Source organism: Rhinichthys klamathensis, unplaced genomic scaffold (assembly GCF_029890125.1).
Source record: "Rhinichthys klamathensis goyatoka isolate OS25496 unplaced genomic scaffold, OSU_Roscu_1.1 h1tg000423l_1, whole genome shotgun sequence".
Classification (NCBI taxonomy): Eukaryota; Metazoa; Chordata; class Actinopteri; order Cypriniformes; family Leuciscidae; genus Rhinichthys; species Rhinichthys klamathensis.
In genome coordinates this window covers 373,708-399,142 of record NW_026606921.1, presented here as the reverse complement: position 1 = coordinate 399,142, position 25,435 = coordinate 373,708, and the positions used below count along the sequence as shown (strand labels likewise).

General features: G+C 42.0%; 1 protein-coding gene across 1 annotated transcript; it reads right to left on the bottom strand.

The window, feature by feature from the left end:
* Nucleotides 1–23,731: 23,731 nt before the first annotated feature.
* On the bottom strand, nucleotides 23,732–24,827 carry LOC130070989 (ecto-ADP-ribosyltransferase 5-like). The gene is made up of 2 exons (XM_056235592.1): nucleotides 24,771–24,827; nucleotides 23,732–24,694 (listed from the first exon to the last, which is right to left on the bottom strand). The coding sequence occupies exons 1-2, from the start codon at nucleotides 24,819–24,821 to the stop codon at nucleotides 23,954–23,956; spliced, it is 792 nt and encodes a 263-aa protein (XP_056091567.1). The 5' UTR covers nucleotides 24,822–24,827; the 3' UTR covers nucleotides 23,732–23,953.
* Nucleotides 24,828–25,435: the final 608 nt, after the last annotated feature.

The following is a 25,435-nucleotide window of genomic DNA, read 5'->3' as shown; positions in this document are numbered from 1 at the left end:
AGACCAACCATAAACTTTGTATGTTTAATTCAGCAATTTACGTTCCGCAATCATCACAGAAATAAAAAGCTGTTTTTGCATTTTTAATTTAATTTTGTGTAAAAAAAATTATTTACTTCTGCAGTTGGATAAAAACATGAGAAGTAAATTTCTCATGGAAGGTACAGTGTGTTGCATTCTGGGATAATTTGCATGTAATAGTAGTATGCTATTCTGAACACATCTATATACCCTTCTCAATCTTTCATTTTTATCAGTCATCCTGATTTGTGCATGTGTACTACCTAATGTAAACAATAAAGCCCTGTTCACACAAAGAATGATATCTACAAAGATAACTTTCGTAGCCTACCCTGTGATTCCTACCCATAGTCACCATGTCATTTTTCACACGACCACAGACTGAGCCCATACATGTGTACAAGAGGGATGGTCGTTTTAGTAGAAGTAACCACCCCCCCCTTCAAACATTCTGGCGCCCTGTTGCAAATGTGAATGGAAATCGGCTTGATAATGGACAACCAGACTCTAGAGAATCTTTTTGCATGTGTTTGGTTCCGATCGGGTAAAAAACCTAGGTCTAGCTCACACAAGTATACAGGTTTCTTGAAAACATCCCCCTGAATTTTACCAGTATGATAACATTCCAAGACATACTTTCTGTCAAGGATTCCAATGATATAAGACAATTGAGCCTCTGACAAATGGTTTAGGGTTTATGACCCATTATGTACTTTTTATCACTGTAGCACCACCATCAGGTCGATTGGGGTGAGCCTCGGTGACAGTGTATAGAATGATGTCATACTGGTAAAATTGTTTGTGTTTCAGAGAATTAATCCTTTCATTTTGTTATTTAAAATAAGCAATCATTTGGTTTAGCTACTAATGACATGCCCTTTTATGTAAATTAATTTTATTCTGCGTAGTAAAGAATCAATGACTTTCACCTGTGACATATTGATTGAGTAAATTGGCAGGTGCAGAGAAAAATGATGCTTGCCACGAGAGAGGTGGAGCCATTCTGATTTACATCTGCATAAATTTGGATGGTAGCACCCTAATACGTCATTGAAACAAGCTTGGCAATCATGGGGTTTTGGCAGGTTGGATTTGGATTGGTGTTTATTCTTGCACTTGGATTTTCTGAAGCACAATGGAGAGCAAGAGCAGCACATAATCGGAGTCCAAGTGAGTTTAGGCCTAGAACATTAGCTCAAGCTTCTCAACTAGAAATGGTTGTGCGTGAAAATCCCAGTAACTGAGCAGATTGTGAAATAGGGCTTGGGCACCGCGTTGCATTCTGGGACGTGGCGGCCATGTTGACAGCTTCGCGAATGTAAACATACAGCAAGTCGAACGAGGAGAAGCAGCAGAGTTGGGAGAAAGAAAAGAAAAAAAGATGTTAAAATCAAAAGGATGTGGAATTTACCGGGATACGTTAAATAGGGAAGCCAGGGACCAGTATGTGGACAAAATCGGCACTTTTAACGGTTTGGATCCATATGAAATTTCCAACAAACAGTGGGAGCACAGTAACTTAATCCGGACAAAGGTAAGCTGCTCCCCACCTAGCTGCTACTTTAGTAACAGTTAGTGCTAACAACCATTCACACATGTAATGTACTTTTAACTATGTGTTTCAAAAGTGTAGTTAGTAGCTGTTTTAAGCAAAACTTAAGTTAGTAAGCAAAACGATGCTTAGGGCAAGGGGGTAGCAACAGGACAACAGTACAGAGACTGACAGGTCCGATGGAAGGCCTAACGTTAATGTTATGAGAGTATTAAAATACGGGATATTTTACAGGAAAATACTAAAACGGGAAGACAGCGGGAAAAGAGCTCAAATACGTGAGAAACCCGGAAAAAACGGGAGGGTTGACAGCTAACGTTACTAACTACAGTTTTGAAACACATAGTTAAAAGTACATGTGTGAATGGTTGTTAACGGTTACTAAACTAGGTGGAGCGCACACTGTTTGCCGACTCTTGGTGCTTTTGGATCCAGTGCCCTCTTGGAAATTTCATATGGATCCAAACCGTTAAAAGTGCCAATTTTGTCCAAATACCGGTCCCTGGTTTCCCTATTTAACGTATCCTGGTAAATTCCACATCCTTTTAGGGATTTTAACATCTTTTTTTCTTTTCTTTCTCCCAACTGTGCTGCTTCTCCTCGTTCGACTTGCTGTATGTTTACATTCGCGAAGCTGTCAACATGGCGGCCACGCCAAGTAATGACGTCACGACGCCCAAGCCCTATACTCAGACCGGCCCGTCTGGCACCAACAACCATGCCACGCTCAAAATTGCTTAAATCACCTTTCTTTCCCATTCTGACATTCAGTTTGGAGTTCAGGAGATTGTTTTGACCAGGACCACACCCCTAAATGCACTGAAGCAACTGCCATGTGATTGGTTGATTAGATAATTGCATTAATGAGAAATTGAACAGGTGTTCCTAATAATCCTTTACGTGAGTGTATAACGAGCAGCTGCTGCAATTTGAACTTCAGTTTTTTGCTGAGGAGCCAAGCCCGATAAGCTGGCCGCCCGGCAGGTGACAGCAGATGTGGCGACGGGACCTACGTCTCCGTTCCCTCCTTCAGGGAACGAGGGTTACCATATGTAACCGAGACGTTCCCTATCGGTCAGTCACTACAACGTAGGTCATAACTGACCAATAGGAATCCCTACCAAAGCGCCACAGCCGCTGAACCTCATCCAGTGCCCCATGCAAGCCTCTACACCTTCTTGCCTTGAAGGATGATAGGAGGAGGCTTACACAGAGTTTTTCTGACACTGTTGTTCCGTGATAACCCATACAGTGAGATATTGGATAACACTGGGAAAGCGTGCCCTTTCTATTTAGGAAGGAGAATGCTGCGGAAGCCAATTCTTCAAAGAGTTATGTGGAAATACATATGGACTAACCAAAAGGTTGTACTGCATATGAAATAATGGGAGACTTAGCCCAAGGGAAGACACGGCTTCCATTAGGAGCAGCCGTGGAGAATATACACATATGGGATCCACGTAGGGTCACAGATGAACCCAGCCCAGATCCGGTTCACAAGGATTCAGCGGATAAAGGCCTGGCGCCGGACGCTCCGCCATGTCCGAGCCGAGGGGTTTTGGAGGACTCAACAGGTTTTACTCGGGCCTCTCGGTGCTTCTACCCGTCTAGGGTAGAAGTGCTGAAGTATCCACTATCCTCTCCCTATGGAGGATCCCTTTCCCACTCTACAGATAAAGCGCTGTGAATTCCGGCTCGCGTACCCCGAAGTGATAAAATAAAACAAAATTCTGTATCAAAATTTATAGGCAAGAAAAGTAGTTTGTTTAGGCTGGGTTGTATGAATTACAAACCTGCGCACATATTTTAAAAAGCACATAACTATAGAATTCTGAATGAGCATGTGAACGCCGTCAGCGTTAATCACAGGTTCGCGTTTAAAGTCTGATCATTTCGACGGAGGTGAATCAATCAAAGTTAACTTTACCTGGAAGTAACATTATTCAAGAACCGCTATAACGCCAAAACAATCTGTTACCTTAAATTATATGTTTATCTCTGTAAAGCTGCTTTGAAACAATTCATTGTTAAAAGCGCTATATAAATGAAGATGACTTGACTTGACTAGGGTGAGAACACGGGAGGAGACCGGCTCTACACGTAGGCTATAATATCTAGCGAACGTGTTAGGTGTACTTTGAGGGTGGAGGGAGACAGCCTTCGCTCCAACCCTTGTTGCAAGAAAGAAAGCACAGACCCTATCGAACATCTTCGGGGGTCTTCTCGGTGAGAAGAACACCACTCGACGAACAGGTTCCACTTCAGGGTGTAAACATGTCTCGTGGACGGCACCCGAGCTTAAGTGTTGGTGTTAAGTACCTCTGGGTAAGTCACCTAGAACCTCCGCGTCCCGTCCAGGGACCAGACATGGAGTTTCCAGAGGTCTGGACGCGGGTGCCATAGGGTGCCCCGTCTCTGAGTCAAAAGATCTCAGATGCTTCTGACTCCAGAGGAGGAGATAGCGGGCGAGTTGCGACATGCGACGGGAGCGTAGACCACCTTGTCGGTTGATGTACGCAATGGTCGCAGTGTTGTCCGTGCGGACCAGCACGTCCCTGCCCTGTAGCGGCCTTTTCAAGCGGCTCAGAGCGAGATGTACCGCTAGCAACTCGAGGCAATTGATGTGCCAATGCAGTTGGGGGTCCGTCCACAATCCTGACACTGCATGCCCGTTATACGTGGCACCCCAGCCGGTGGCAGAGGCATCTGTGAATACCACAGCATGCTTGGACACCTGTTCCAAGGGGACTCCTGCCCAAAGGAACGAGGGGTTTGACCACGGGCTGAAGGTCTGGCGGCAGGCCGGTGTGATTGCCACCCGGTGAGTGCCATGATAACACGCCCATCTCGGGACTTGGCCGTGAAACCAGTGCTGAAGCGGTCTCATATGAAGCAAGCCGAGCGGGGTTACCACTGCTGCCGCTGCCATATGCCCCAGGAGCCTCTGAAAAAATTTCAGTGGGACCGCCATCCTGCATTTGAACGTGTTCAAGCAGTTCAGCACCGTCTGAGCACGCTGCTCTGTGAGGAGCGCTGTCTGTGTGACCGAATCCAACTCCATACCGAGAAAAGAGATCCTCTGCACGGGGGCGAGTTTGCTCTTTTCCCAGATGACCTGAAGACCCAACTGGCTGAGGTGCCTGAGCACAAGGTCCCTGTGTTCGCATAGCTGATCTCGAGAGTGTGCTACCCACTAAGCAAAATTATGTCCAAAAGACGTCTTTTTAAAGTCTTTGTCACAAAAGTCGGACGTTGAAAAGACGTCCACTGAGGAGCCAGAATGAAAATTTTTATGACGTCTTTTTTTGACGTGTTCTGCACGTCCGATATAGACGTTCATGGACCCTTCGTACAAGGTTAAAAACTAGTTCAAATGTGGTCATTGTGGACATTTTTTACATCATTTATGGTCTCATTTAGATTTAATTACTTTGACTATTGTTGTCAGATGATCTTAGTGAGAATTAACAGAGGTTTAGATGTTGATATTTGTTTCATTTGAAGTGTCACCATTGTGGTGATCAGTGTTTGCTTTAGTTGGGCTCTTGTCCCCTTTATTTTTACTTTAGCTGCTGAAACTGTGTGTTTGTATAACACAATTCTTGTGACAGAGAAAGCCAAGAAAAAGTAACATCAGGTGTTATCAGCTCAATGTTGATGATGACATAATCATCACAAAACAAGCATCAAATATTGAGTTTGAAATTGTTTTTATATTATATATATATTTATATATATAATATAATATATATTATATATATGTAACAGGTACATAAAGTGTACTGTTGAATGTATGTATAGTTTATAAGAATTCACACAAAATTGTTCGTTTACATGTCCTGATATGAGTGCCTAAGTGGAATGAGTACCTTCCCCTTTAATTAATGTGATGTCATGAGTCAATATAATTTCCTGTTCTGTCCCCTCCTCTTCCTCTTTGCATTGATGATTGCAGTGAGAGGTGAGGTTATTTTGGGCTCCCCATAATCATCTTTAATCCTAATTTTAATTGTTGCTTTTATGTCTATATTTTCACTCTAATTCATGTGTATAATATTATTTTACCTACCTGTGTGGCGATTTTTGTAATTTCATCACGATTAAGCGATATTTTTGCTTATGGGCCTAAATGTGAAATGAGAGCACACGTGATAAGTGTACATCACATTTGTTTTATAGTGTTAACGAGGGCGACTCTCACTAAGAGGCTGATTACATTTTGTTTGTATATCAGGTACGTTTTCTGTTATATGCATTTTATTGTGATTTATTTCTCTTTGCATTGATGATTGCAGTGAGAGTGTTAACGAGGGCGACTCTCACTAAGAGGCTGATTACATTTTGTTTGTATATCAGGCATTAAAGATTTGTGAAGCTGCCGAATGCTGTCCTGTTATTAACCCTCTGGGGTCCAAGGTGTTTTTGGGGTCCTTGAGATGTTTTGACATACTCTGACATTTGTGCTTTTTTCAGTTGCTTATAAACATATTACTGGCAAAGGTGTAATTACACTCTATTTAGCACACACAGGGCTACCATAATGTGTTATCAACATGTATGTACATTTTTGTATTTTTGAGAGAATATTGTTTTTGCGTGGTTATTGAAAAAACTAAAACTTAAAGTTTCTGAAATAAGGCCACAAAACACATACTAAATATGTGTCCACAAGACTTTTGACTAATGGATGTTGTCGCCTAGAGTTTTTTCTTCAAAATGATCTGAAAATCATCCTGCCTTATCATTCACATAAAACAATAGATTGGTTTAAATTTAAAAATGACACTTTTTGTTTGGAAAGGCAATATGCGCAGGGGTGTGACCTGCTGTGATTCACACCTGAGAAGACAATGGGCCCGCATAATGAGCGCATAATGGGGCTGCATACTAATGACCCTTTCATTCAGGTGTGTCACTGAGCCACAAGAATGCAATGACAATATATATATATATATATATATATATGCCTATATAATACAAAATTGGTTCACAGTTCCAATTATTTATTTATTTTTCAAATTGTGCTTGCAAATTGTATAATATCAAATGTAAAAATTTCTAGTAATTGTGCAGTTAATTATCATACTGTTTTTACAGAAAGATTGGGAATGTATCCCAAATGTGTCACTAATAAAACACAATACAAATAATTTAAAGAGGAGGCTTATATTGAGCTTTTAAGATTTACCTAAGATTTATTTATATGTAGCCTACATATATTTTTGCTATTTTAATAAAAAGGTTACAATTACAACAACAATTAAAATTTTAACTATATTTCAAATGTAATCTTTCTTTGTATTATATACTAAAGTATACATTTTATCATTCATATTTCACAGTTGCGGATTAATTAGTTTGAATATAGCTTACAATCGAACAAACACTATAATAACATCTTAGCAAACAAGCTTATTTGATGTGGCAGTATTTTACAGTAAAAACGACATCTTGTCTTTCATATGTAACATATCGTTTTTATGATTAGGACATATAAATGTTAATTTGCAGTTTAATACGTTGCTTATACAAAAATATTTTATTTCAACATATTTCAGTCGATTTTTACTCATCTCAGTATTGGAATATAGTTAGGTAAAAGCTGTTCATTCATTCACACACAAAAACGCGATTCAAACAGTCTTTTTGTTTACAGACACTATTCCATATCGCGATTAGCACAAAGCACTTGAAAATAAAGAATGTACCTATTTCCTCGGCTGGATCCGTTGCTCCTCCAAATGAAACTACCTGTAGCCTACTTCTGAGGTAATTTTTTCCAGGATTATTATTAAGATAGTACTATTATTCCTCACAGCGTCGTAAATCTGAGTCTCTTTCGGTGGGTTATCCAGCTGATGTGGGCGTGGATCGCCTGAGAGCATTTGTGTTTGAATAGAGCGCGCGCTCCGTGGGCGTGGTCAAATTAACTTTAATGAGCTGAGACGAGAACGACTATCATCTCTCTCTTTTCGTACAGATTACATAAAATGAGAAAAAAAATTTTTTTTATAAATGACTTCATTTAAAAGAAGATAATTCAGGCTTCATGCCTGTGTGCCTGTATACCTGTTTGACTGAGTATTTGCAGAGTTACAGATGATTTTTCGGACGCGTTTCAGAATGGACTTCACTGACAGAGAGAACGCAGAACGCGCATCATGTTTATTTTTCTTTATTAGGCGAAAAGCACAACACTTTGTTTTTATTATGAGGTTCCACAAAAAAATACAAACTTAACAGGATCGAATGATGTACAACACTTATATGTAAGATCAAAATTAACAGAGTAATTTGAGTCTCTTTTGCACTGATAAGGAAAAAAGTGAGCTGGTATCGCCGGCGAGACCGCCGACCCCAGAGAGTTAAGTCAACAAAAACACAACGCAGAGAAAAGACCAGTTACACTTGGTGCCGTGATCATTCCGGATCATCAGATCAGCGCTTCGCCGATCGCCGTGGTTGCGTGACGGCTCGCCTGCTTCGCCGATCTTCTTCCTCGCCCATCTTCTTCCTCATCGCCATCGCTCGTGGCGGCTCCTGCTCGCGCATAAGGAGGGCGCGTGTGTGAGATGAACAGTGTGTGACATCGCGGAACGAACTGTTGTGTCTTAAAGGAACGGTAAACGGTTATTGACTTTCTGATATACTTTTTTTTCTTTCTCCGGAGCACTGTCGTTGGTGCATATTGAACGACAGAGACTGTGAAAAGCACCGCGGGACGCTTCAGTTTTCTTCATGCATCGTATCCTTTATCTGTACAGTATATAATCAAGGACTGTTGAGGCATTTTAAACAAGAAAAAGTACATAATTAATTTTGAGAAAGTATATATTTTATTTTTATTGAGAATTTTGGTGTTGAACTGTTTTGAGACATTTGATTTAATATATTTCCCTGCATATTTGAACTTTTCAACAGTTAAGGTCACACTGTTTGTGGCATTTAATTTGCTGTAATTTTTTTTACGTTTTATCTGTTTCATTTCACAAATTGAGACATGTTTGAGGATTCTAGCAAAGACGATTTCAGCCCCGTGAAACAATCTAATGTCACTTTTCCACTGGGCAGGGGTCGTGGGTCTGAAATGTGTCGAAATGAGGGGGTGTCTGAATTTACACGTTGTTATGGGAGAGGGAGAGCGTTAGCTAATTTAGGACTTGACCATGTGCACACCGCTGATTCAGCGATTGGTTTTTCTGTAGGTCCAGCAGCTAGCTCCACCCCAATCATACGCCCTGATATTGAACGTGTTGTTACTCCTGAGTCGTTAGGGGGTATCATTTCAGATCTTGCTCAGAAAATAGGAGAGAGTATTTCAGCCAGCCTTAACCTTGCGCGCCAGCCCAGCCCAGTACAGTCTAACCCACCGTGCCAGTCTCAGCACTCAAGTGACGACGTTGATAAATCTAGCCTGAAGGTGATAGTACAGCAAGATGCACCACCTCCACCATTCTTCAGGGGAGATAAGAGTGATTCATTTACTGTGCACGAGTGGGAAGATATGATGTACAGTTATTTGAACAGGATGAAATGCCGAACGCAAACTGATGTCTCTGATCTCATATTGAGCAGATTGGCTGGCAAAGCGAGAGATGTGGTTAAAGTGTCCCTGCGAAGCCGCCCTGAACTGAGTGCCAGTGAACTCCCAAGTGCAGTGTTTGACATACTGAAACGCAACTTCAGTGAGTTGTCTTACTCTAACATGCCTATGGCTGACTTCTATAACACTGTCCCTAGAGCAGATGAAAGTCCCATGGATTACTGGATACGGCTTAACAAGTCCATAGATGTTGCTAATGAGTGCTTGCGCAGACATAATAAGAGTGTTGAGGATCCCGCTGCTGAAGCAGTCATGATGTTTATTTCTCATTGCCCGGACCCGAGTCTTTCTATGTCTTTTCAGTTTAAGCCAGCTGAGAAGTGGAGCGCCGCTGAGGTCCAGGAGCGCTTGGATAGTCATCAGAGGGATCTAAAGAGAGTCTCTTCGAGGAAGCAGCACACAATGTCCTTGTCAGCAAGCAACCAGTGCACTGTTATGGCAGGCCCCAATAATGTGCCTAGTTCTCTTCCACAGCCTGTTTCCATGCCCAGTTCTCCTCAGCAGCCAGTTTCCATGCCAGCCCAGTCACTGACTCCTGTAAGTCCTCTTAATCCGTATGCTGTTCCTTTCTCTCCAGACACCAGCCTTCAGCACATTGTTGGCATGATGGATAGAGTCCTGTCGTTGTGCACTGCCTCTTTAACTTCACCCAGTCAGGTTCACCCAGGCAAAACTCCAGGTTTCAAAACCAACTTTAGCACTGCATGTAGGGTCTGTAGATCCAAGGAACACACAACGTATGAACATTGTAGACGTCAAAGGCTATGCCGTAACTGTTTCAGTCCTGGCCACTTTAAGAGTGACTGTCCTAAAGCAGCATGCCCTACATCTCCCTCAGATACTGCTCAGTTAAACTGAAGAGCCCATGCGATGAGAGGGGTAGCATGGGCAATTTAAGTAAAACCTCCCTCACAGAAGATGTACAAAATGTTTTTGCTAACAGCTGCAAACTATTGCCAGAAGACAAAACCGTGTTATATGTGGGGTCTCAGAGAGTTGATGGGGCAAGTGAGTTGTTTTATGCTCCTGTGACAGTCTGCGACCGTTGCACATTAAAGGGGTTACTGGATTCTGGTAGTATGGCCTGCACGCTTAGTGAAGAGGGTGAGTCCAAGCTGCAAGCTGATGGTCTTCTTCCGCGTCCTCAAACTATTGCGAGTAATGTGGTCCTGGTTGGCTGTGGTGGCCTTACGATTCAGCCGAAGTGTTCATACGACTTGGAGATTGAAGTCTACGGATTTAAGTTTGTCGATCCTACTCTTGTGGTGCCTGGACAAAGAGATGAGTTTATAATTGGAAGTAATGTGATCAAATGTGTTGTGCAGAAGATGAAATCGCATGACAAGTACTGGGAGCTAGTTTCCTGCAATAACAGTAATCCTGAGTGTGAGCAATTCCTCGAGCTTCTGAGCTGCATCTCCCGATGGTCTGGGCCTCAACAGCCTGATAAACTTGGGACTGTGAAACTCTGTCAGGCAATCACTCTGCTTCCCAAACGTGAGTATCTTGTTTGGGGCAAATTGCCAGCTAATGTGCCTGTTTCCCCAGGAAGTACTGTAATTGTTGAGCCAACCACTGCACGTTCAGCTCCTAGAAACATCCTAGTTGGACGGGCAGTTACACCAATGTGGGGCAATCGATGGGTGCCAATGAAGATCCTTAACCCTAATCCAGAATCAGTGACGCTTCGCCGTAACGCTAAACTGGCCGACGTTTCCTCTTGTCTAGCCGTGGAGGATTTTACTGTCATGCAGGGTCTGAGCAGAACTCAATGTGATGTTCCTGATTCAAATCCACACATTACTGACTCATCCGTTAATCCGGCACAGTCGTTGAAGGATCTTGGTCTTAGTGAAATTGACATTGATGGATGTGAAGTCTCTGAGATGTGTAAGAGGAAATTGACGGATCTTCTTGGTTCCTACCATGATGTTTTCTCAAAGGATAAGCTGGATTGTGGAGAGACAAAGGATTTTGTGCACAGGATCCATCTTTATGATGAGCGTCCATTCCGTCTGCCCTATCGCCGCATCCCACCTGCCCACTATCAAAAATTGAGAGAAGTGTTGTCAGAAATGGAAGAGAAGAGCATAATCAGCAAGTCTGTCAGTGAGTATGCGTCACCCTTAGTGATGGTCTGGAAAAAAGACGGTAATTTGAGGGTCTGCACTGATTTTCGCTGGCTCAATGCAAAAACCATTAAAGACGCCCACCCTCTGCCCCATCAAGCTGACTGTCTCGCAGCCTTGGGTGGTAATGCTCTTTTCAGCACCATGGACTTAACTTCAGGATTTTACAACATCCCACTCCATGTGTCTGACCGACGATACACAGCCTTCACAACACCAATGGGCTTGTATGAGTATAACCGTCTTCCTCAAGGTCTTTGCAATAGCCCCGCGTCTTTCATGCGCATGATGCTCAGTATTTTTGGAGACCTTAACTTTTCCACGCTGCTCTGTTATCTGGATGACTTGTTGGTCTTTGCACCTTCTGAAGAGGAGGCATTGAAGCGGTTGGAGATTGTGTTTTCTCGATTGAGAACCAGTAACCTGAAGCTAGCACCTAAAAAGTGTCACTTTCTGAGAAAAACCGTAAAGTTCCTGGGCCATGTGATAGATGGTACTGGTGTTTCAGTTGATGAGGAGAAAGTTAAAGTCATCTCTGCTTTTCAGAAGGAGGATTTAATGAAGGAAAACAAAACCACACCTTCACAAAAAAAGATCAGATCGTTTCTTGGTATGGTCCTGTACTATCAATCCTTCATTCCAAGTTGCTCACGCATTGCCAGACCCTTATTCAACTTAACGGCTGGCCAGAAACGCTCAGTGAAAGCTGCTGGTAGTCGCAAGAGAGCAGGCACTTTTCGTGAGTTGACACCCCAGGACTGGACCCCTGACTGTGATGTGGCATTTGAAGAGCTGAAAAGGGCCCTTGTTGACAGTGTGGTGCTGGCTCATCCTGATTTTGAGCGTCCTTTTCTTCTCTGTACTGACGCCTCATTGGATGGCATAGGTGCAGTACTGTCTCAGATCCCTGCTGGTGAGGACAAGGCAAGACCAATAGCGTTTGCTAGCAAAGCTTTGAGCCGCAGCCAAACAAAATATCCTGCACACAGACTGGAATTATTGGCTCTGAAGTGGGCGGTGTGTGACAAGTTCAGTCACTGGCTTAAGGGACATGAGTTTACTGTCTGGACAGATAATAATCCGCTGACATACATTATGACCAAGCCGAAGTTGGATGCATGTGAGCAGCGCTGGGTCTCGAAACTTGCTCCATATTGCTTTGAGATCAAATACGTTCCTGGAAAACTCAACGTGGTGGCGGATGCGCTCAGTAGGAATCCATTTGTCAGGCCAGTGAGTCAGCGGCTTTTGTCCGAGCCTTATTCTGAACTGTTGCGACAAGTACACAGTGTAGAGGATGGAAATGTGCAAGAGGTGTTCCGTCTTACCTGCCAACCACAAACATTAGGGACAGGATCACTTGATGCTGGGCTGGATACATCAATGTCCGCTGATGATGTGTCTTCCATTTTGTCCTCCTGTGATGAATGGGAAACAGGAACTGAATGTAGAGCAACATCATTTGCTGAACATCTGAACTCTTTAATCAGTGGAGGCGAGGAAGTTTTTCATTCTCTTTCACTGATAGACTTACAAGATCACCAGCACAAAGACCCTGTCATTGCTAGAGTGTCTTATTATGTCGGCAGGAAGCGCAGACCATCAAGACGTGAGCGTGCCAATGATAACCAGTGTGTGCTCAGAATTATGAAGCAGTGGGACAAACTTTCTTTGCTTAATGGAATCCTGTACAGAGCTATTAAAGACCCGCTCACCAAGCACAAGAAGTTCCAACTTGTTTTACCGGACTCATTGAAATCTGAGGCACTTTCGGGTGTTCACGACCTGGTTGGTCATCAAGGGCAGTCTCGCACTCTATCTTTGACCCGTCAGAGGTTTTTCTGGCTTGATATGGAGCGTGATGTGCGGGATTACGTGAAGAAATGTTCCAGGTGTGTCCTCAGCAAAACTCCAGAGCCTGCAGTGAGAGCCACTTTGGAGAGTATTAAGACCACAGCCCCACTGGAGCTCGTTTGCATCGACTTCTGGTCTGCTGAAGATCGGAACAACAAATCTGTGGATGTTTTAGTGGTCACAGATCACTTCACAAAGCTGGCGCATGCATTCCCGTGTCAAGACCAGACAGCGAAAAGAGTGGCTAAGAAACTCTGGGACAGCTTTTTCTGCATCTATGGATTTCCCCAACGCATCCATTCTGACCAGGGGGCTACCTTTGAGAGTGAGTTGATTGCCGAGCTCCTTGAACTGGCTGGAGTTGACAAGTCGAGAACTACCCCTTACCACCCAATGGGGAATGGTGGTACCGAACGTTTCAACAGGACGTTAGGAAATATGCTGAGGTCTCTCCCACCTAGGCCTAAGCAGAGGTGGCCACAGTTGATACAGACCATGACATTTGTGTATAACTGCACAGCACACGAAACAACCGGTTTCGCCCCTTTTTACCTGATGTTCGGTAGGGTACCAAGATTACCAGTTGACTTCATGTTCCGTAGTGTCCTGCAGGATAAGACAATCTGTGACTATGACAAGTATGTCAGATCTCTTGTCAGCGACCTCCAGTCTGCCATGGCGTTGGCACAGAAGAATGCTGTAGTGGAACAAAAACACCAGTCCAGCCAGTACAACAAAAGAGCTAAAGGCCTACCTCTAGCCGTTGGTGACCAAGTGCTTGTGGCTAACAAGGGTTGTAGAGGGAAAAGAAAACTTGCTGACAAATGGGAGCCAGTCATGTACACTGTTGTTGCCTCAAAGCCATCCATACATGTCTATAAGATCAGTGACAGGGCTGGTAATGAGAGGATAGTGCATCGTAATCTTCTTCTTCAAGTGAACTTCCTCCCGCTGCTTGATCCAGAAATGGTTAGTTCAGATCATGAGGTTGCTGAAACACTTGACTGTAGTTTACCTTCACAGACATCTGATGCAGCACACTGTGGTGGTCTAACCGAGCAGACAGGCAGTGGTGAGTCCTTTTACGTTGCTGAAATTGAGTCTGCTGGGCATGCAGATGATGGGCAGAATGAGGCTGAGGAACTCTCACATGCAGGCTCTACGTCGAACATCTCCAATGTTGCTATTTGTGGTGATGTCCGCACTTCTTCATGGGTGCATTCTCAGTTGTCCAATCAAGAGGAGCCAAATGCACAAGTTGCTGTGTCGGTGACTGATGATAATACTGTGGCTGTGGCTGGCGCCATCGACTCTCCCCAAACTCCTGTCTCTGCCAGTGAACCCTTTAGGCAAGATCCTGTAGCTGATTTAAATACAAGTGATCGTTACACTACCAGGCTTGGTAGGGTAATTAAGCCTGTTCGTAGGTTGATTGAGTCAATGGTTCAACTAGAAACCTTACTTGGTATTGAGTCTGTATCTCCAGTTATTCATGTATAGATTTATTTTTTTTCTTCTGTCTTCCCACTCTCTTTGACAATGCTAGAAGTCAAGTCTTGTATTTTCTAATGCCTATTGGCTCTGTTTAAGTACCTGGTCTGAGATTTTTCAAAGTGTAATGGGCACTTTGGTAATGCCTACAATATGTGTTGAAGTTTGGCCAACTTTCTTCATACTTGTATCCCTTTCGTTTGGGTAGCTTTTTATGCTGTGTTTCCACTTTTTTTAAGTGTGGACCACGTAATTCTAGTGACCAGTGTTTTTTTTATTGTACTCAGGTGAATTTTGTGTAAATTCTGAGGGGTGAGTGTAACAGGTACATAAAGTGTACTGTTGAATGTATGTATAGTTTATAAGAATTCACACAAAATTGTTCGTTTACATGTCCTGATATGAGTGCCTAAGTGGAATGAGTACCTTCCCCTTTAATTAATGTGATGTCATGAGTCAATATAATTTCCTGTTCTGTCCCCTCCTCTTCCTCTTTGCATTGATGATTGCAGTGAGAGGTGAGGTTATTTTGGGCTCCCCATAATCATCTTTAATCCTAATTTTAATTGTTGCTTTTATGTCTATATTTTCACTCTAATTCATGTGTATAATATTATTTTACCTACCTGTGTGGCGATTTTTGTAATTTCATCACGATTAAGCGATATTTTTGCTTATGGGCCTAAATGTGAAATGAGAGCACACGTGATAAGTGTACATCACATTTGTTTTATAGTGTTAACGAGGGCGACTCTCACTAAGAGGCTGATTACATTTTGTTTGTATATCAGGTACGTTTTCTGTTATATGCATTTTATTGTGATTTATTTCTCTTTGCATTGATGATTGCAGTGAGAGTGTTAACGAGGGCGACTCTCACTAAGAGGCTGATTACATTTTGTTTGTATATCAGGCATTAAAGATTTGTGAAGCTGCCGAATGCTGTCCTGTTATTAAGTCAACAAAAACACAACGCAGAGAAAAGACCAGTTACATATATATTTTATATTATAACGACCAACCTTATGGAACTGCAATATTGGTGCCAATAGAATAAAAAAAATATTGTTTGTTTTGAGCAAATGCACCATGTAGTCACACACAGACATCAAGATATTGGATATGAATCACAACAACGGTGACAATCAAAACAAAAATTCTTGGGAATCAATGATGAGTTTAGAACTATGAAAGCTACCCATCATGCATTGCAGCATGACGATTTTTTTTATTGTCACCATTGTTGTGAATTATATGCAAAATCTTGATGTCCATTTGTGACAACATGATACATTTGCTCTAAACATTGTATACACATAAGTTTTATCCACCTCTAAATAAGTGATATTATAAATGTTATTGGTGCCAATATTGTAGTTCCACAAGTTAGGCGACTAGAAATGCCAAAGTATCTGACAACATTAGATGCTTGTTTTGTGATGATTTCATCAACATCAACATGAAGCTGATAACACCTGGGGGCTGTTCCATAAATGAAGCTTAGAAAAGCGGGGATTAAACTCCAAAACCGGACTTGAATGAGCCTAACAAATAAGTTGGGGCTAAAGTGGTTCCATAAAAGGTAATTGAAGTTCACGCAATCTCACTAATTTGATCCAGGTTTATCTAGTCTAGATAATTGCGTGTGCACGCGTTTCTAAAGCAGCCCTAGAGGTCGATCGTGGATCAAATCGATCCACCATCAAACAGCGTATATTTTGTGCTGTTTGTGACATGTTTTTTTCCCCCCTCAGTGCAAAAATTACATTTTACAGTTATATTCTCCATCTGTAAATTTTAGAAAGTCGTGCAAATGTATCCATTTTGCTGCTAATCTTCATATTGAACGAGCGCTGCTGCGCGCATGCGCGCCAAATAGGAGCGCAATAATTCTAACTAAAATATACATTTTGCTTGGAAAATTAATATGCGATATTTTATAACACTAGAAATATCTTCTAATTATAATAATTTCTCTTTAGGATGTTGGATAAGTTGCAGTGAACTTCTATTTCATTACACTCATATATTTTATACTTCTAATAAAAAAAAAGAAATTGAACAGAAGTAGCCTAATTCAGGGAAGATTTTTTTTAAGAAACTAAATATATAAAGATACAAAATATAGTTTTGGGTATAGGACCTATGCTACTTTATAAAGATGATATATACTTATTTAGAATGCTCAGAATTACAGCTTTTAATGCAATAATTTTTTTGAGAAAGCAAGAATCCCCAGTTTTAAATGAGTGGTTAGATTTAGTTTCTAAAGTACATTATGGAGATGATAACATTAAATTAAGAACAAATGTATACATTTTGAAAAGATATGTGCAACTCTAAAATCAAAGAATATTCCATAAAATAAAGGAATATATATTGGCCTACATTAACTACATTTTTATGTAACCTTCCCTTTTATTTCTAGTTATTTGTTATTTTATTTATTTACTTATTTAATATTGAATATTTGATATTTAAATAATATTACTTGAATAACTATTAGGAATTATGTGTCATTCATTATAAGAGTTTGATATATGTGAATGTTATATTTTTATTAATATTTATTTATTGTTTTATTTATATGTATGTGTTGGTATTATCACAAAAGAAAAAAAAAGTAGAAGGAAAAATAAGGAATATTTATTGGGGGAAAATATGATGTCTTTAAAGGAACTGTCCATTTGTATAATTGTGTTAAATGTGTTTGAATTGAAAGACATAATAAAGTACATAATATATATATATATATATATATATATATATATATATATATATATATATATATATATATATGAGACAGTGTAGAGAAAGAATTCTCTATTAACCGAGGCACTCCTTAATTAAAATGTCTTTATTACAAAAATGTCATGTCCTAAACGGACAACTTTAAAACGCCTTATATATGTGTCTATATTGTCTATATTGTAGCCTTATTTAAGTTGATTTTCTGTATACTGTGTATTTATAAAGTCCAATAATGGTATTAGAGACTGTCAATGGTAATATCATTGTGTTCTTGTCGGTCAGTGTTGAGGATCTGTGTAACAACTGAGGCTTAGCCTGACAGTTAGCCTGCCCTGGACCAGGCTAGTTTCCCAGCATAAGTTGCCAGGGTAACTGAGTTTGAACTTTTTTAAGTTTGATTTATGAAACCGAATCTACCAAAAATAAGCCTGACTAACCGAAATAAGCCTGGTTTATACTCTAATCTTGGTTTATGGAACAGCCCCCTGGTCTTACATATTCTTGGCTTTTTTTGCAACATCAACTGTGTTTTACAAACACACAGTTGCAGCAGCCAAAGAAAAGCTAAAGTAAAAATAAAGGGGACCAAGAGCCCAACTAAAGCAAACACTGATCACCACAATGGTGACATTCAAATGAAACTAATATCAACATCTAAACCTCTGCTAATTCTCACTAAGATCATCTGACAGCAATAGTCAAAGTAATTATGTCTAAATTAGACCATAAATGATGTAAATAATATGTCCACAATGACCACATTTGAACTAGTTTTTAACCTTGTACGAATAAGGCTCCATGAACGTCTATATCGGACGTGCAGAACACGTCAAAAAAAGGCGTCATAAAAACTTTCATTCTGGCTCCTCACACAGCAAAATCCCCAGTGTTAAATTAACACTCTGAGTGTGGACTCATATAAACACTGAAGCAGTGTTAAAGTTAACACTGAAGCAGTGTTAAAGTTAATGAGATAATTAAGTGAATAATTGAGTGATGATTGAGCATCATTGAAGACACCTGATGATAACAAGCAGAATCACTGAAGGAGAAAACCGTAATTTTAAGTCACCATTATGGTGATCAGTATTTGCTTTAGTTGGGCTCTTGACCCTTTAATCAATAACTTCAGATTTTGTTTGGCTGCTGTACGTGAGTTATAACAGCCAGATGAACATATAGAAAAGGTGATCTGATGGTGTTGGTTGTGTTTTAACATAATCATTATTTCACAATCATTTGACCTGAATCACTGAACTCATATATAGGCCAATTTCTGAGTTAGGTTTACTTTATTAATTATAGCAGCACTGTCCTTGTATGGCATCATATTTTTAGCCTTTTCAATGAAACCAAATGATCCAAAAAAAAAAAAAAAACGTCAAAAATGATTTAGGTTGGCACACACAGACATCAAGATTTAGCATATGAATCTCAGCAATGGTGACAAACAGATCACTTCTGAACATAAGCTCATTATTTATTCATGTAGCAATGCATGATTGGAGCTGAATGAATGAGTTTTTATTGGTGGCAACCAGAATGCACAACAACATGCTTTAATAATTGTCACCATTGTTGAGATTCACAGGCTGATTCTTGATGTCTTTGTGTCTAAAAACTGTATCAAATAAATGATTTTTTTATATATATATATATATATATGAGACGTGTATAAAATAAATTTCTGTGGATTACTTTTGTAAAAGTTTAAAACACTATGCTGTGCAAGAATAGTGCTGCTATAATTGAAAAACTAAACCTAATTTGGGCTCTTTATGAGTTCAGTAATTCAGGTCAAATGATTGTGAAATAATGATTATGTTAAAACACAACCAACACCATCAGATCACCTTTTCTATATGTTCATCTGGCTGTTATAACTCACGTACAGCAGCCAAACAAAATCTAAAGTTAATGATTAAAGGGTCAAGAGCCCAACAAAAGCAAACACTGATCACCACAATGGTGACTTAAAATGACGGTTTTCTCCTTCAGTGATTCTGCTTGTTATCATCAGGTGTCTTCAATGATGCTCAATCATCCCTCACTTATTCACTTAATTATCTCATTAACCTTAACACTGCTTCAGTGTTAACTTTAACACTTCTTCAGTGTTTATATGAGTCCACACTCAGAGTGTTAATTTAACACTGGGGATTTTGCTGTGCAGTGGACGTCTTTTCACGTCCGACTTTTGTGACAAAGACCTTAAAAAGACGTCTTTTGGACATAATTTTGCTTAGTGGGTAGTATGAGCCAGTCGTCGAGATAGTTGAGGATGCGAACGCCCTGTTCTCTCATGGGAACAAGGGCCCCCTCCGTGACTTTCATGAAGACACGAGGGGATAGGCACAGCCCGAAGGGTAGGACCTTGTACTGATAAGCTCGACCCTCGAACGCAAAGCACAGGAACGACCTGTGTCGAGGAAGAATCGAGACATGAAAGTGCGTGTCCTTCAGGTCGATCGCTGCAAACCAATCTTGGGGACGGATGCATTCGAAAATGCGTCTCTGCGTGAGCATTTTGAACGGTAGCTTGTGGAGGCTCAGATTCAAAACTTGCAGGTCCAAGATTGGTCGTAACCCACCACCTTTCTTGGGTACAATGAAGTAGGGACTGTAGTGCCCTGACCTCATATTGGCTGGAGGGATCGGCTCTATCTCGTCCTTCGCCAGTAGGACTGTGATCTCCGTACGCAAGACATGGGCATCGGCTACTCTCACTGTAGTGGAGTGGATGGCCCGAAACTTGGGGGGACGCCGGGTGAACTGAATCGCATAGCCGAGCCTGATGGTTCGAATGAGCCAGCGAGACGGACTGGGGAGTACTAACCAGGCTCTCAGAGACCGCACAAGCGGGACCAAAGGGACCGTAGGCGTACCCGGAGTGGGGCAGCGAGGTGGAACACAGGGACACGGCTCGGGAGGCTCTCTCTGGGAGGCGGCCCGTAGCGGTGTCTGGGTGTGCTGTGTAACACTTACCTGGTACCACAGGGAAGGAGGTGTAGGAGGCGGCTCGGTGGCGTTCTCGGACTGCACACTGCTGCCCGCTGACGACAGAAGAGCCGGATGAGAGTGGTGAAGATCCTCTCCTCCCACTACTCTCCGGGCCCTCTTCAGACCCAGAGATGAAGGAAACTGCTGGGTCTGGATGGAAACTGCTATTGTTGAGAATTTGGGTGAATTTGGGCGGAACAGAAACATTTTTCCCCCGGCCCTCTTCCGGGGAAGGGAGCGGTGAGGTCACCGTCTCCTGGGGAGCAGTTCCATCCATCTCCGGGTTGCCCGTCCTGGGGCCACTTAACTCTGGCTTTGCCGCCTTTCTTGGCGGGGGCCTAGACGCGATTTTTTTTTTTGCAGGGCGGTAGGGGAAGACTCATTAATATTCATTGGGGAACTCATCCCTGATTGGTCTTAACCCCAGTGACGGGTAGGTTTAGGGGCGGGGTTAGGGGTAGGTCATCAGACCCCCAGTGACGGGTAGGTTTAGGGGCGCGGTCAGGGGTAGGTCATCAGACCAATCAGGGATGAGTTCCCCAATGAATATTAATGAGTCTTCCCCTACCGCCCTGCAAAAAAAAAAATTGCGGCCTGGACAGGCGGGGCGGCCTGCCTGCGACTGGCTCCACGGCGCCGTTTAGGTGGAGGCTGCTGTGGCGCGGGAGCAGGGGCAGAAGCAGGAGGACGAGCAGACTGAAGAGCCGCGGGCGGTGCCTTGGCCTGATGGACCTGCAGCAATGCTATGGTGTGCATGGCAGAGGCAGCTTCCCCACAGGCCTTGTAAGCCTCATCGAATAGGTCAGACGAGAACCTACAGGCCCAGGAAGGAAGACACAGTTCACCGCGCCAAGTGGAGTTAGGGCACAGCTGCATAGCAGTGGCCTGCTCCACTGGAGGGACACGTGTGTATCCCTTAGCTGCCCCGCCATCAAGGGTGGTAAGGGAGGAGGAGCCACCGAGCCGATTTCTGGCTGTGAAAGGTGCCGTCCACGTCCCGCTGAGCTCCTCGTGCACTTCCGGGAAGAAAGGCACTGAGGTGGGTTGCTGAGAACCAGCACGCACCACCCCGAGATACCAATCATCCAGCCTCGAGGGCTCGGGACACGGTGGATGGTTCCACTCAAGCCCGATCCTGTTGGCGGCCCGGTAAAGCATGGCCATCATCTCTGGGTCCGACTCGGACACCGCTGACACACCCGGAAGAGGTAGCGCCTCAGAGCTGTCATCCGTGGAGATGTCTGACCCACCCTCCGATGTAGCGATCGACATCTGGTCGTCGCGGGAAGCATCAAAGGGAACGACTGGTACACATCTCGAGGATGGTCCAGCACGTTCAGTTGGTAACTCAAATGGCTGCGAAGCGTGAGAGGGATGAGGGTTCCTAGGAGGTTGGTTCCCCCGAAAGAAGCACATTCACCGTGATCCTCAGGTCTCCCGTGTTACTGCCCGAAAGCAGATGCACGGGGACTCCGCCCCTTTGCAGGAATGAGAGTCTCGACCGCAGCTCCGAGATGGTCATCTTCCCACAATGGGTACATGACTCATTCATGAACGCTGCCTCAGCGTGTTCGAGGCCCAGACACACGAGGCAGCGATTGTGACCATCCCGTGACCCCAGGTAACGACCACATCCAGAAACACAGATAGAACGTCAACTTGAAAAAGACGTGAACTGTCTGTGTAAGCTCTTTTAGAGACTGCTCTACTTGGTGCTGAGGCACGCGGGGGAACGGTCACCGCGAACACAGACAGGAATGTGCACCTGTCTGTGCGTTGTTCTCTCTCGCTGGTCTTACCAGCCGTGATAACGGCTGTTGAGCGCTCTCACCGCGCACCTTACCAGCTGTGAAAACAGCCTTTTTTGTTTTTGCTCAGTTTTTAAAACAAAAAAAAACAAAAAAGAGAAGAGAGAAGAGAAGACCGCTCGCGCTGCTGTGCTGCCATGCCCGCACCAAAGTGGAGAGATCCAGAAGAGACTTGCAGATTCACTCTGTGTAGTCAGCATTCGAAGTGCTTGGCTCTGAAGCAAAAAGCTGAAAATTGCAAATTGCAGCAGCTGCTCGTTATATACCCGCGCTAGGGGTGTCGCAATATACCGGTGTTGACGATAATCGTGATATTCAAAGCATGAAATATCGACATCGTGTTAATTTAGAGTGTGGCAATATACCGGTTTTGGCGATAACCACAATGTTTAAAATTAATAGGACTGTTATGATAACATGTCACGTAAATACTTCAGCGCGAGTACATGGTTGAGCTCTCAGGTGGCTGTATTGCACCCGCTGACACCTATCAAACAAGAAGACGCAGCCCGGGCCGCGCAGCTACTCTGAGAAGAATTTCGTCTGAGCGAGAGAGTGAAACAATCTGTCCACACCCGGAAAAAAGTAAGTTCGCCTGTATGGGAGTTCTTCGGCTCAAAAGAAAACAGCACTTTAAAGGGGGTCGCACACCGGACGAGAAGCACAGCGCCACGTTTTTAAAATTCGAACACATTTTCTCTTCGAGTGTACACACACTGGTTGTGCCATTCGGCGTGTGTCTGCGGCGCCCAGCAACGGCTCTTGTTCAAAATCCTGCCGCAACACAGAGCGCCATTTACATAGTTTTATATTAAATTTACATTATATTTGTCTCAAATCATCGTAAATGACTTCACCCTGTGCTGCAATGTACATTTAGTTTTACATTAATTTACAGAAATCAGCTGCTTGAATGAAAATTGCTGATGTTATCGGATTTTCAGGTGATATTCTCAATTCGTTCAGTTAATGGATGCTCTGAGGTAAAGTTTTCAGATCACAGACTAAGCAACTATTGTATTTAATTGTACAGTACAATCATAACTTAGTACAGATCTTATCTTAATTTCATAATCTCCTTAAACATAAGAATACTGCTGGCCATAAACTGAGTAAGTGCGCGTCCGGTGTGCGATACCTCGAGACGCGACGCAGCGCTGCAGAATGTGTAGCCACCAACCTTTTTACCCATCTCCGTGTCCATCACCCTGCGGATTACGCAATTTTACAGAGAACAAATTGCGATTATTTTACTAGTCATGGAATGGGACACGTGACATTAAGTTTCTGTGTTCATACATTTAATAAAGGGTGATTATTAAGAACCATCTTATTTTTGTATTTGTATTTGCACTTGATTTTTATTTTTTTTGTACCCTTATGTTTGTTGAGTAAAAAAGAAAAACTATATAAACAAAGTAAAAATTAATTTGACTGATAACTATGAAAAGCCGATATATAACATGAAAAAGTGTGACATTTTAATTACAAGAATTACGTACAGAATCAAGTGTGGTTGCTTTCATATCATTTATTCATGTAATTAGAAAACAATCTTTTGCCTATTCAATTTGCCCTTACACAACTTACAGAGTTACAAGTGAAAAAGTGAAAATTGTTAAACTAGATCAAAAGATAAAGTAGAAGAATGATTGCCTAAAATGATTGCGATAAACTAAACCATTGGATGTTATAATTATAATGGAAGTGATTTTTGATTTGAGGAGACACAATGAATGAAGATTTAAAGTTTGGCCCTGTCCAGTTTTGCATCAACACCACAGTTCAGGTAACTTATTTTTCCAGTTGTTTCCAACGTGTACACGGTGTCACACCAGAGTTCCTTATCCTCTTTTCTTGTCTTGACATCAATTACTTTAAACTTCTCATATGGGGGAATAAGCACATCTTTCTGGTCAGGATATTTGGAGTATTTGATCACATCAGCACCTTCACAAGTGTAGATTTCAAAACAAGATTTATCTCCAAAACCATTTGCTACCTTACGATCAAGAGAGGAGGATGTAAATGAGCCGAAACGAAACTCTGTGTTCAGAACATCCTGAGCAAATTCAACTGTAGTGCCGTGATAAGTTATAAAGCAGGAATCTTCTGTTTTCTTTATAATCTGTATTGCTTCTGTTAACAAAAAGTGAAGTGAAAACCATTTGAATGTCTTGTCTTTGTATTTTTGTTTCTCACTACGGACAGCATTATTAAAATCACAATATACATTCAAATTGTTGTTAGTGTACACATAAATGGCAACTGAATGAATCTGTTCCAAATTATCCTCTGGATTCTTGGCATTTTTTTCACCGTCGTGCCAAGTATTACAAAATTCTTTGTTATCAAGTTCCCTCTTTAGAAGTTCTGTCTTCACCAGATTTGCCATTTTCCCTCTACAGCCCTTATATTGATCATCAACAGAATCCAGTGCCATATCTAATGGAAATATCTGTTCTTCAACAGCATCTCTGTGATCCTGCAGCAACAGAAACCATAATGATCACATCATCAGTATTAATGTCTGTAATATTCATACTAGAACACAAGCTTACCTGTCCTAGAGGACCGAAAAATAGAAGAAGAGCTTTAATGATCAGCTGCATCTTGATTCAGTCAAATCCCTCAGATGAGTATCTAGTGAAGAACAGATGATGAAAGACATTGACAAAAGCAACAGCATCTCACAAATATTAAACCTGTCACTGCAATAGAACCTCGCCACAATCTGTTATTTTCAGCCAAACAGCAAAATCATGTCAAAATTTAACCTGTGATGTTCACAGATGACAGTGTTATACAAATATTTGCTCATAGCCAGACGACAACAGCGATCTTCAAAGTGAGACATGGGAAAGTTGGCTTTTTATATTGGATGTAGGCTATGTATGTATGTGTGTGCATTCTGTGACACAGACATTCTGTGTGTGTGTGAGATAAGAAATGAGCCATATCCACATGAGGCAGTACAATTTCTCATTACTGGAATTAATGATATTCCTTCAGACAGAAGTGTAACAAGAAGATTAAAGGCAATGAAAATGCAAATGAAAAGATTCTGGTTTAAAAGCTGTATGATATAAGGGTGTTCGTTTAGGTTAATTTGTTTCTTATCTGTTATCTGACACTTGATAGGGAAAAGACCTGAACAGTGCAGTGCAATAAACCATAACAGACATTCTGCCTGGCCAACATTACAAAATTGAGGCTTGAGGAGTGA

Coding starts and splice junctions, on each gene's coding strand:
- LOC130070989 (XM_056235592.1), bottom strand. CDS start 24,821: ATGCAGCTGATCATTAAAGCTCTTCTTCTATTTTTCGGTCCTCTAGGA. Junction 24,695..24,770: donor TTTTCGGTCCTCTAGGACAG/GTAAGCTTGTGT, acceptor CTGTTGCTGCAG/GATCACAGAGATGCTGTTGA.